Source organism: Cygnus olor, chromosome 8, assembly GCF_009769625.2.
Source record: "Cygnus olor isolate bCygOlo1 chromosome 8, bCygOlo1.pri.v2, whole genome shotgun sequence".
In the NCBI taxonomy this organism is placed as follows: domain Eukaryota; kingdom Metazoa; phylum Chordata; class Aves; order Anseriformes; family Anatidae; genus Cygnus; species Cygnus olor.
Genome location: NC_049176.1, coordinates 1,553,769 through 1,567,742, shown reverse-complemented (window position 1 = coordinate 1,567,742; position 13,974 = coordinate 1,553,769). Strand labels below are relative to the sequence as shown.

The window sequence follows — 13,974 nt, the reverse complement described above, 5'->3', positions numbered from 1 at the left end:
AACTGGACAGGAGATATAATACACAGATAAACAACAACTACCTGTGACTAATTAAAAGAAAGGATTTTTTTTAGCCTTATCTGCAAAGCATTCCCAAAGAAATGCAGCTGCGTGTTCATTTTCTTGTAAATTTTCAAGCTAAAATTAAAACACTAACACTTGAAAAAATAAATTTAGAGATACTTTTTTTTTTTGGCTTTTATAGAAGAAAAAATAAGCAAAATGGTAGAGGGAAGAAGGCAGGGACAGGCACACAGAAGAGCATCACAGAAGAGAATCAATATCCATTCTACAAAGCTCTAAAAGTCTCTCCTGTAATACAATGTCATTTTGAACTTTAAAACTATGTAGGTCAAAAGGTCCAAAATTCTGTTTCAGATCTATAATGACCTGTATATTGACCTCACTGAAAATTTACTATACCACTATTCTAAAGTACTCTCTAGTCAGTGTACACAAAGTGACGAAAAGACTGAAAAATCATTTACTAAGAGGTAAATTTGGCTTAAAAAAATAAGTTATTATTCTGCTATTGGGCACTTTCAAAAATGAATTATTTTTCCTTTTCAAAAAACATAGAATTCTCTCCCCTTAAAATCATGACTATACCTGTTTCCAACTGCTTATAAAAGCAATAAGAAAGGAATAAAGTGTCTGAATCAGGCTACGCTCCCTGTCATACATGAGACAAAATATTTTAAAGAAGTTTATGGATACCTTTCAATGACCGTTCCATTTTGAATCATCCAAATATCACAATATGTGCGGACTACCAGCATCACAGCAATAAGCAGCAAATAACCTGTCTAGTACAAAAATAGAAACATAACAGTTAAACAATGGATAAGAGTTACCACATTTTTTCTTAGCTGTCCATCAAATCTCTTGCTAGTTCTAATCCCTCATGAACTTTGACTTTCCAAACCCCATCCTTGTATGCCTAATATCTCCATGCTCTTTCTCAGTAGCCCATCCCTGCTTCCACATTCTTTGTGCTTCCTTTTCGTATGTGAGCTGTCAGCGCTCTCCCTTTTCATCCAGGTTGGATTTTTTTTTTTTTTTTAAAAGCAAACTTAAGTGTTCTGGAAACCATGACTAGGATGCTGAGGCAAACAGTCATATCACGCTAAATTCTAGTTTGCATAGCTTTCCTGAAATGCTGTTAACAGACTTTCTTTGCAGGGACAATTTGACTTCGTGGTCAGATGGCCTACACATAAGTTACAAAAGCAAAGTTATGGACAAACAGCACACTATTTACAGATGTGAAGCACTTACAGGGAGAAGTGGACTACCTTGCATTGAATCAAGCAAAACCTGGATGCTCTTTTAAAACATATGCTACAGGCAGTAGTTACTCGCTGACGGCCAATGGCTTACCTTGCAATTAAAACCAGAATGGAACTTTTTAAGTGATCTAACAACCAAACATGAATGTAGATTTTTGTATGTATATGTTATGTTGCTATTTTAAAATATGTATTACAACTTGGTCCTATTAAAGCAAGATACGTGTTTTCACTTAAAATCTAGCGTAATTGCAAGAGAAAACATGACTCCAGAACTACTCACTTTTATTTGTAACTGTAGGCAATGCTTACCTCTTTACAAAGTGCTCTAGGGACCATTATTTTCAGAATTCGACATATTCTTGCAATAAACACTCTGTCCACCATTGCTCGCTCCTTCTTTCCCTCCTTCTGTTCCACATAGAACAAGTAAAACAAAGTAAGTTTAAATGATGCAATACTTTCCCTATCCTCATTATTTACAGCTACTTTCTTTCTGCAGCATTTGCAATTTTTCCTGCCAATTTAAGACACAAGTTAAATGAAACTTATGAATTAGGATTGTATGCCTTAACAGCTACCAGAAATGTTAAGAACTAAGCCATCAGAACAAATTGCAATAGGAAATAGCTGCCATGATGCTAAATTATATTTATTTCAATTTTATGTTAAAAGTAATACACAAACAATGCAGACCACAGCATTAAAACATCCAATTATAGGCTACAATGCAATTTGCTATCTCTTAAAGTTGCGTGTCTCAGGAAGACATCATCTGCCAGTATTTTTAAAGATGTATTCCATCTTTTCTCTAGACCATCAACAGTTTAAACTCCTTGACTGTATAGCACTAACTTGCTTCAAGTGGATCGAGCATTTGTTATTCCTTTACTTCTCTGGGATTGCATTACACTGTTTTTGAGAAATAAATCTACTAGACTTAAACCACCCCCTCCCACACTCAAGTACCTCTTTTTTCATGTGTCAGTTACATCTTTTTTAAATCACATAGCCCTATCTCCTGTCTCAACTGAGTATTTTAACAAAGTAATGGTCCAGATCTTTTCTTTCTTTTCTTCTACAGTTGTGACATAAGGATTCAGTCCTGAAAACAGACCAAAAGGGCATACGTGTGTACTTAAAACAAGTCCTGTTTTATTAATCTAATACCGCTGTCTTTGCTACCCAAGATGTGTACGAAACAGAAATTATCAGTATATCATCATATTAATAATGTAACAGGAAATCTGAAAGAAAAACCTAGAGAAACAGTATAGTGAAGACAAGCAAAGTAGAAAGAAAAAGCTTCTGTTTCACCATTAGTCAATTTGGACAATGCTATCAAGCACTCATCTTTTCTCTCTCCCCCCTCCAATTCCCAAGTATTATTAAACCCCAGAAGCTTGCACAGAGGGTCTAACTTAATCTCTTCACTTGCTGTTCTCATATGCAATGTGATAAGCAACAAGTGCAAGCTCTGAGCCCCAGCAAACACCAATTTACTCTGAATGCTCTCGGAATAAGCCTAAGCTTGTTTTCTATAGGAAGAAGACAGCCAGAGCTCTGTCCCTTTTAAACAAGCATGTATGAATAGAAACTACAGATAAAATTTCTGTTCTGACAGGATGCTTTACAGTAAGTGGTAAAATATTTTAACTAATAATTTTTATGCAGAAATTCAAGCCAGTCCAAACAAAGACTACTGTCAAGGTTGTATGAAGCATGACACTACAAAGTTACTGCTTTGTTTGGAACAGAAAAGACAAACATGGCATCTGATGTGCAACGTTTCTAGGAATACTTGGCTATATGTACCTGATGTTTGAGCTGAACTTATTCTCCTTCCTCTTTAATCATGTCTTCCCTGTTTCTACCTTTGTGTTGAACTTACACTAATTCCAGTATCTTCTTTCCCACAGGTATTTCCTTACACTGTTTATACCTCATTGAGTACAATTACATCCAAGATGGTTAGGAATAACAGACAGCTAGTTAAAATTTGTAAAAATAGCTATTGGTCTGTGAATCAATTTTTTATGGCAGATACTGCAGTAAAGGTCTGGCTAAAAGCTACCATGATGATACTTGCATACATCTTAGTATATAACCAGTGCAAGCCTCTTCTCGAGATTTCAACAAAGACTGAAGTATTTGGAATAGTTATTTATTCATACCATGACAGGACCCTATACTTCTAATCATGGGCTCTGCCCTTTGGGCTAACTGTTGTATTTTATTTTAACATGAAAAAAACTTGACTAAAAGGGATACACCCTTTTGAAAATAAATGAACACACAAATCAGGAAAATGCCAAACCTCCTATGAGAATTACTTTTTAGAAATGGTCAGACTACATCACGTTGCATACTTTTTTTTTCCCTCTTAAATAGAAAGCAATTACAGATCCCACCAAATCTACAGGCAGCTATTTGTTGCTAAGCATGTAGTCAAACTTACAAAACTAGTCCTTAAATGTTCATAAAGCATGAAGAGATGAAAAAGCACATGGTACACATCAAGCTCTTATGCAAATTTCAGCCATATGTGATTCATCTCATTCCTCCACTTGTTTCACCAATGCAAGTCTGAAGGTATCATGCAAGCCATATTTGCATCATACCCATCCTACTGTCCAAAATAAAACTGTTGGGACTGAAAGTAAAAAAATATCAATAGCATTTAAAATTATTACAATAACAACACATGAAGGAATAATTACCTCATTGGTCTGCAGTGATTGTTTTCCACTTCTTTTACTGTAGAAGAAAAATAAAGTATTTTACTTTTTATTAGCAAAAAGTTCTTAGTCTTGATCTCTACATGCAGGAGACAAAAACAAAAGCTTACAATTATATCCCTATCTATTTATTTCAAAGCAACACAGTGTCTTCACAGTACAACTACCCTTTGTGTCAAACTTACATGCTACTTTTATACTGTTTCCATGAAATGCTACCCCTTCTGCCACTTGGTTTCATGCAGGAAAGCTACCTCTCTCATCTCCAAGTTTGGCTTCACCTTGTCTTTTGTAGCCTCAACGCCCAGTGTTTTTATGCCTGTAACACATACTTTGCAGGTATGGCTATGAGGTTCCAGTGACTACAAATGAAATTACATGAATGCAGATTCAGCGATCCAACTTCAATGTTTCACACTATCTACACAAGCCAAACAGATTTGTTTTGCATGGTATTTTACTTCCAAATAACTAATTTTACTACATGTAAAGATTATTTATTCATAAGCCTGTGCTGCAGGGGGAAAAAAAGCTAGATCCTGTGAAACCAAGGTTCTGTAAAGACGCGCAATGGAAGGGGAGCTGGTTTTCCCTCTGTCCTTTTTCCTCTCCCCGCATCTTCCAGAGCAATTAGAGGAAAAACATTTATCAACTAGTACTAAACAATCATCCAAAAATACAATGGTATTCTTTTTTCCCTTTTATAAAAATGCAGGCTGGCATGTAATACAGTTATAGTTTGCCTTCCTTTCTGACCATTCAAGTATCAAATAAGCACATGAAGCCACGGGGAGAGTTCATGCATTAGGGAGCTTAAACGTGACAGCTACCCATATTACATTGTAAGCTGCCATATCATACAATACATTATCATTAGGCTGACCTCAAAACTGCAATATTCATACAGTTGCAAGACAGCACCTAGGAAGTGACAGGGCAGCAGAAACCAAGAAAGGCACTGTGCTTCTACCTTCAACATCGAAACAACTGCAGGCCGCCCCGTGACCAGTTACCCCACACCTCTGCCAGCACCAGCACCTTGCACTGGTGCTTCAAAGCACCATGAAGGAAGTACCTAGGATGAAACTATGGCTAGTTTAATTTGCCATGATTAGACTACAGATCTGAATGCCATTGACCAATGAAGAAAAGTAACTTAATTACAAGGAAGGAAGAGGCAAGGCAGCAGAATATGAAAAAAGAAGAGACCAGGAAAGCGAGAAGGAAGAGATGCCAGTTTAACGAGAACTTAATTAAAGGTAATGGTGAGACATAAGCCTGAGAGGAGAAGATAAAAATCTTGTAAGACTACTTGTGCAAAACACAGAGCAAAGAACATGACAGACAGTAGATGGCAGACAGGAGAGAAACAAAGCTTCAGAACAGATGTAACGCAATGGAAATGTCTGGAAATGGTAACAGCGTGCAAAGCCTAAGGAACAGCTTAGTTAAGAGACTACATCCTGGTGATGTCGGAGTGATGACTGCTGGTACAAGAAACTTCTTTCCTCCTCAACACATCTGTTAATTTTTCAAGGTACAAAACAGTAACCTATTTTTAAAAATGCCCTAAGCATGGATCTGATTAGGAGTTCAATCACATCTGGTTTGGGACAAGGAGAAAAGTAGTACTCTTAGGAGTTTATGATCAAACTAAGCGGGTATTTTTCTGGATGATTCATGACTTGCAGTAATGCATAAATCCTACCTTCCTTGCTTCAAGGCTAGCCAATGTTTGAAGTCACAACATTCAATATACAACTATTGCACCTTTAAAAGGATCAGAAGCAAATACATCAAAACAGTAATATTAGGAACATGGGGCCCACAACTGTTGTGGCAGTTAAAAACCTTTGATGTATTTATTAAAACACTTTTTCCTACAGTAGCTGAAATGACTGAACTCATCTGAAACTGATTGTTTATTAATGGAAAAGAATTGTCCAGAAATAGTGACCTTATATTTGTGAACTTACATTTACTTAAGAGTTTATATTTATAAAGTTTAAGATAAAAATTAAGTAAACGTAACTTAAAGCTCTATTTTCATCAGGTTTTCAGTGCTTTTCCTTTTTAAAAGATCATGCAAGCTCAAAACAAGACTAATGCTTCAACAAGAAAGAAAACAAATCTTACATCTGATCTGTGGATTGTCTAGATGCAAAAAAATAACTGGCTACACAGCTCCATAAAGTTGTTCTCAATATTAACAAAATTAGTCCATTGTTACTTTAAAAAGTAAAACTACTTTGCTTTCAACAAGAGACTCTGCCATAGCTCTGCCTTGAATAAACTGCAGAACTTTCCTTCCCAAAGTCTCACTTCTTCAGCGAGACTGAAAACTGGCGCTACTCCAGACCCCATTATACTATTGTACAAGTTTGTGTGAGAGAATTGTGGTTGCATTCCCATTGAATTTAAAGACCAAATTAGTCAGCAAGAATGCAACAAGACTATCTTGTTGCAGCAGAGAGCTCTGTCATTTGAATCAATGCAGTTCTCTATTACTCCAGCCCTCTTTCTTACTTGGTGCTGGAGCACCTCAAACCTTAGCGCTGAAGGAGGGTAACTGCTACGTGCTGTCCAAATCCTCTGCTGCAAGTGACTTCTCCAGTGCAGGGGTCATGTTTGAGTAGTAAGGGCTGATTGGAATAGAAACATAATGCTGCTTTTTACTGCCAGGTTCATCTGAGAGATTACCCTATCCACACACACCACCCTCCAGTCTGAGTTAAATGGTGCTTTTCATTTGAGATAATGGGCCTGTCAGAGGTGGGCCTCAAAGCTCAAGTGCTGTTGATGCCTAGTGACATGGCAGAATAACAGATACGGGTACAGCTCAGGTTAGTACAGTTTGTCACATAATTATTCAATTACTAGCTGCCTGAATTGTAGGAATAGTATTGAACTGCAGAAGAGCTCTACTTCCAAGCTGTAGCACAGCTGCTCTCACTCCACCACAGGATACTGACATGAAACCCTTCCTGAGAGCAGACATCCTGAGGCTGACTGGCTGGTGTAACGAGAAATACCAAGTAAGAGCAACTTCCAGACAGTCTGGATGGAAGTAATGCTGGATTTAGCAGTGACACGACAGATGTCCCATAAGGAACACACTTCAGTTCCTCTTTACCTTGAGGTCTAAACCGTGCAGTGACCTGTCACCATTCATTTTCCACCTTCTCCCTCTACAACAGAAAGTCCCACACACACACTTTTTAAAAAACTCTAGAGAAGAGTTCCCCTGGGACATTAGATTTTACCAAGCAGAATTCAACAGTTAGATTACAGAGAGCAGGAGAATACAAGACCTTGTTTTAGTCGACAAAAAAAAAGTTAAGGTGACAGAATAAGGGTACAAGAATAAATACTTAAGAGCACCTACAGCAACAAGAATAAAGCCGAAACACTATGACATATGCCATAAAGCAATGACATCCAGCAAAGTAAATTACTAAGTTTTTGAACTTATGAATGCCTAACTTTGCAGCTTAAAAACAATCTGATTTTAAACTGAATCATGGCAGTTTACAGATGGAGAGAATATTTTGAAAGCATGACTCAAACACAAATTAATACAGTAACATTAGTCAAGATTACACAAAAATATGTATATTGAAATGCCCTATTAATTTATTCCTCCAAAATAACAAACCCCGTAGAAATGTAAAGCCTAGCTTTTTTTCTCTCAGCATACAAGAGGAATAAAGACTTCTGTAGCGGAATTATTCCTTAATAAAACTTATCTCCAATGGCTGCTTGCTCTTCTGTTTTCCCACCTGGAAGAGTTTCACATGAACTGAAACTAAGGGTACTGCTGGAGAATTAAGAAAAAAAAGGCCTACCAGCACAGTAATGAAATAACTGGCTTCACTAAGTAGCAAGTAGATGACAAGCAGACAAACTTCCAATGCAGATCTTGCTTTGAGCACACACTTGGATTAAGTGACACACAGAGGTCTCTTCTACACCGAATTATTCTGCAATTCATTCTATGTTTCTACAACTTTAAAAAAAAAAAAGAGAAGGCCAGAGATACAATGAGACATGTATCGCACGAAGAAATTTCAGGGAAAGGAACATCCCATATGTAGCCTGCTATCTAACTGCACAAGAGCTTTTACAACAAATGTACGTATGGCAAGCCAAGGAAGCTATCAGCAGTACTTGGTTAACAGCTATGCCAAACTTGTCATTTATACATGCATGGTTACTGAATAAATAGCAACTCACTAAAAATAAGTAAATAGTTAAGTACTTACCTAATAAATAGCAGGTAATAAAAACAAAACACCTTCCCCCAACATCAAGAAACACAATGAGGTAAAAAAAATGCAAGATATTTTAAAGAAGCTGATGTGGTTTCAGGACTGTGCACAGGCATTTGGCAGCTGATCCCCCTTTAAGGGAAGCAGTGAAGCACAAAACTTGAAGATGATAATACTGTGCAATTTCAACTTGCAAGTCAGTGTTGGTCACTTGGTTTTGTGTTTGCCTCTGTATTTCCTTATCAGTAGAACTATTCTTCCTAAAGAAACAGGCCGCAATGGTGGTTACTCAAAAAGGATCACTCTCAACACTACTGCAGAAGAAAGTGATTTGAGAAGCACTGGGAAAAGTCTTCCAGAGACTATCTAGTTACTGAAAGGTCTCAGGAGTACTAGTAGCTCTGTGGCATTTATTAGCAAACAGGAAAGTTAAAGAATTACAGCTTCTAGGATTATCCATCTGTTTCCAGAATAACATTCATTTAAATTCTGTGGAAGCAATGTACACCGAGCTAGGCACAACCACGTGGAATTGCAGACAACGAGATAAGCAAGTCTTCCAGTTTAATGATGGGTGAAAAGGAAATTTGGGGTTGAAAATGGTATGCCGCGTGTAACTGTGGAGAAAGTACAAAGTTCAGGTCATGCTACCTGCCTTCTGTGGAGTAGGCTGCCAAGCTTCTGCTCAATGCAGGACGAAGAAGTGTCTGTTATAGGGGTAAATGGAGCTTTTCAGATGGTTGTTACCCCTAAGCAGCTCTTGTGTTTGTCTTTTGCAGACCATGCACGATTCTAGGTGCAGTTTTCAGTTCATTTCATAGTTGGAATACCACTGACATTGTAAAGGCAGAATACAACTCAAACAACTGAAGATTGCACGCACTGTTCAATTGCATGCACTGTTACAGCGTGAAGGAGTAACACGTGTTGAGAATCGCATAGCACAAACCTCCCAGCACAGTCACTGGCAGACAGCTTCACACTGCACACAGCACGAGAGGCAGCAACAGCTCAGTTACCTTGGGTCAAGGGCAGCGACCTTACTCAGAAGCACAGGCACACTCCGAAAGCACGCCCACTTACACAGGACACCCTGAGCGCACACAGAAACCAAGAGAAAATTGTCTTGGCTCTAGGTTGCAGCATAACCAAAAATAATGTGAGAGAATGCATTCAGGCAAGCAGGACAGGGACTGAGAAGGTCACAGCTATGTAACTGCAAGCCGAGCGCTGACTCCTCGCTGCACTGGAAGTTTCTATATAGATTTTAGAAGGCAGCCAAGCAGCAATGTTCTAGAGAAAAATGTCCGTTTCAGTAGAAGCCTGCATCTCAGTAACAGAGTAACACAAAGGAAAAAGGCAAAAGCTATTAGTTTTTCCATAAGCTTGTGCTTTGATCTAAGCTGTGGCTGTAGCTCTCGCTCATGTACAACAGTGGAAAAAGACTTGTAATTTATTTCCTGCTTTCTGCAAAGTGGAGAAAAAATCTGCTTCACACTATTACACACTCTTACACTCGATTTGGCATTGAGAGCAGTCATTTTACGCGATTTAGTGAAAGAGAAACCACTAATTAACTACCCAGGCTCCAAACAAAGGCAGTTTGAATGCTAGGAGTAGACCCGAGCCATCTGGTTTCTCCTGCCTCCTTAGCCTCCAGGTAAAAACAGGTTTCCTGAGCCCCAGGCAGTTGGTTTTTTTCCTACAAGATTAGATTTTAGATGCTTTTTCTGGTAATCCTATCTCTATGTTTCAGCATGTGTGATGTTTTATTTTTTTATGTTTGGTTTTGTGCACATGTATGAAGTAGTGGACTGAACAGTCCCATTCCCATTCTGGATAGGCCTACCTTAATGTAGCTGCAGTTTTTCTTGACACCTTCTTAAACCACTTCGCAAAGAAGCACAGATTCTCCTTAAAGCTTCTACATGCATGTAAGCGGTGTATTCATCCGCTGTAACATAACCTCCCCCTTTTTGTCAAACAGCCATGGGGACTCCAAACCAGAACAGGCCCCTTTGTGCTAAGCACTCAAGCCAGGCTCTCCGAATCTAAAGAAACAAGGCATGTTAACAAAAGAGAATAACTCAAACATAGAATTAAACAAAAGTGTGACTTGCTTTAAGTTACAACTGCCACTTGTTAGGTTTTAACTTCTGTAACTACATTTCCAAGCATTTGTACAAGTTTTTGTCACTTCTGGCTGCGCTTGTACCGAGCACCACCAAGCTGACGGGCAGCCCCACCGATGGCACCAGCAGCACACCCACTCCCACTGCCAGCGGCCCAGGGCTGGGAAGCCCAACAAGAGGCAAGCACATGGGCAACGCACCACCTGAGATGACCTGCGTAAAGCCCTGTCTGATGCACGCTGCCTCAGCAGCTCTGCTTATTCCTCTCAACACAAACGAGCCTCTCCCATTGCTTTAGGCAGACCTAAACTCTAAAAACCCAAGCAAACGTTTTTCTTCCCTTCTGCATTTCTTTCCCACACAGGACGGACAGAAAACACCTAGATTTCAGAAGTTGAATTTATAGAAAACTAAATATCCATACTCTGGCATCCCCTTGAATTCTAATGGACATATTAGGTGATAGGAAAGGCCAGTGTCTCTAGGAACAGATCTTAGAAATGTTTTATTTTGGCACCTTGCCATTTACTATAAATTCCTCCTATATTCTCCATATTCTCATTTGCTAATCTTACAGTTCCAAACTCTTTACCTTAACTACCTCCTAATACTCCTTTCAGTCCCTCTTCCAGCAGAAATCTGTAAGTGTTAAATACTTAATCTAAGTACATTCTCCATTTTTATAACTACTTTATTTTAAACCACATAGAGATCAGGAACAATTCTTTCTGGGGGGATTAACAGACAATGCCCAGCTTTTTTATGTAACACCCATTAAAATTTTATTTCTGAAGCAATCAAATCTTAAGCAAATATTCTGCTTCTTGTTCTAGGCAGTAATGTCTAGCATTCAAGACAAAGCTCATAGAACACAGGGTTAGACTTTTGGGGATGAAAGATAATATATTAACTTCATTCTATTTTACACCTTATACAGCATAGGCTTGCTCCCTCCCACCCCCCCTTCCATTTTACAGTCCTATAATGTATAATCCTATTTCATCATTTACCATCTTTTTGACTGCTGATACCCACTAGGGACTTACTGTCTTTGTTTAAAGACATAAAATGGTTGGGTGAACCGAAGAGGAGAAGCAGAAAGATAAAGGTCGAGAAGCAGGGAGAAGGGCTGAAGAGGGGCTCAACATTTCAACCGTCTTGCTTGTTTTTAATGTCACACAAGTACGGATTACAAACCCCACTCATGCATTGTCCATAAGGTTGAAGCCAATTGCATTTCATAGCAACAAACTGCTACCCATAGTAACAGCAGCTCTTAAAAAGAAAAACATTTGTTTGATTTGCACACATCCAAACAGCACTTGTATTAGACCAGAATATGTGATCATTTAGAAAAATTGTTAAGATTAGTTCAAAGTTTTATTTCAGTACTTCCATTACTTAAAAAAAATCAATTCCAAAACCCAATCTTCTCAGACCTTGCTCAGTGGCAAGGTCTTGGGCATTAAACTTTTTTTTTTTTTTATTAAATCTTACAGCGAACAAAGTACAGACCTGATCTGACTTCGACTGGTTTTCCTTTGTTCTTTTACACTTCAAATCTTTCTTCGATACTCAATAGTGAAAAAAATAGTACCACTAGTCTTTAAAAAAGATTTTACAAGTAATTTCCCTAAACAGAATCAAGATTTTTCAATTGTCAGACACAGATGAGAGCTGCAGCCACTTGTGCTTGCAGAAACAGATCAGGATTGACTAATGCCACAATTAATTTTCCCTGTTCCTGCATTATATACCCAGAATAACGTAGCTTCTCAAAAGAGAACTTCTTATAACTCTAAGAAGACTGCCAATACTACAACCGAAGCCATAATTGCATTTACACATAACTTCCTCTCTCCCAGGAAATGAAAGCTTTTCCAAGGAACCAGACTTTTTGAGGACAGCAACTCAAATGGAGAAACAGTGCAGTTTTTTATTTCTACGCTTTACTTGAGGAAGTAACATGAAATACTGGCAAGTTATTTACTACAAGCAAACAGTTCTACATCATGCCTTTTTGGAGGAATTTAGGAAGTTGTGGTTAAAATATATTGTAAATTGCAAGGGATGCCACCTCTCAGTCCTGCAAAACTGATGAGCAATGTAATAGGTACTACAGAAGAACAGCTGTGACTTATCTAACTAACACTAATTAAGGGATCTTTGACCTACTAAGGTAGGTTAGCATAACATACAGCTTAATTATTCATACATTACTACTTGATATGAGTTGTACTGGACCTTGCTCCTATTGTCTGACAGCAGAAATGTAGGTGGAAGTTGTCCCTTTTTCCTACTCTAATTTCTACAGTTGACTATTCCACATCACAATTAACACACACAATACAAAGTCTGCGTATGATAAGTCTGTTCTTGATATGTTACAGATTTAACAGATATTTGATTTGCTAAAATATGGTATGTGTTTTTTTCATTTGCATTTTATATTTTTATCATTTCTTAACTTTGGTCAGCAGTGATACTGAGCTATTGTCAGCCTGCCAGCAGACATGAAGAAAGAAGTTATTCTGGGAAAGCATGATATAATAGTGTATCTTATTCTGAATTTAAGTATTTATACTTATACATACTTGAGGTATATATATTTAAGCTATACTAGGAACAAGTAAGTTTTGCAGGTAAAGTTTACAGTCGCACTAGAACCCTTACATGATTCACTTGAAAGTGAACAGCAAAACACTGGTCTGCAACATTTTCAAATTTCAAGTCTGCAACATTTACCTTTGCCTTTAAGGGGCTCACAGTCACAACTTCACCTTTCTGAATTCAAGAAGCTGAAGTTCATCTCACACTGAACAAGACAACGTTTTCTGGCATTATATACTAAGGTGAACGAAGGAATTCACACACGTAAAACTGAACTATCCCATAGGTTGCTACTACTCACTTGCTTTTCTGAGCCAACCTCATGCTGCAGATACAATACAGTTCTTATACAGACTATGTAGATTGCCAGACAAAATCCTTCTCCTTTTGAAGAAGTAAATAAATTTAGGCCAGCCGTACTCTCTCAACTTCTCTCTCTCAAAGACTCTGAGAAAAACGCAACACAAATTAGAGGGCACACTAGGCCCTGGAGATTTTTTATCATTATTGCATGATGGTTTACCACTTATTATTATGTGCCAATACCATATACCAGCACAAGTATGCTGGAATACATAAAGATTTGGCACAATGACAGTCCTTCCCAAAAGTATGCTATAATTTAAGTTAGCAACAAAGCATTAGGAAATGAATGATACATGAACTAATAAGACTAAACGAGGACAAGGCAATGATAATAAGTCGATGTTTTTGTCTAGGCAAGTGGTGTAGGCAATATAGCTTACTTACCGCCTAGTCTTGATAGGTAGCATTCTGTAAGGCTCCTGGCAAGATTTGCCACACAAGGAAACACGAAGAAAAGAATGACAACCAATGGCAAAAAAAACATCCTCAAAAACAACATTCATGCAGCAGCACAGCTCTTTTTGAAAGAACTGAATGGCGGATATAGAGTTTGGAATCTACAGCCACAATA

General features: G+C 38.0%; 1 protein-coding gene across 1 annotated transcript in view; it reads right to left on the bottom strand.

Annotated features, from left to right (window-relative positions):
* Positions 1-13,974, bottom strand: part of ABCD3 (ATP binding cassette subfamily D member 3) — a 30,892-nt gene that overhangs the window by 14,528 nt on the left and 2,390 nt on the right. Inside the window, exons 2-4 of the mRNA XM_040564806.1 lie at positions 4,010-4,046; positions 1,602-1,700; positions 718-806 (exon numbers count right to left, since the gene is read on the bottom strand). Of these exons, the coding sequence (XP_040420740.1) occupies positions 718-806; positions 1,602-1,700; positions 4,010-4,046 (225 nt within the window). The remainder of the gene's footprint in view (positions 1-717; positions 807-1,601; positions 1,701-4,009; positions 4,047-13,974) is intronic.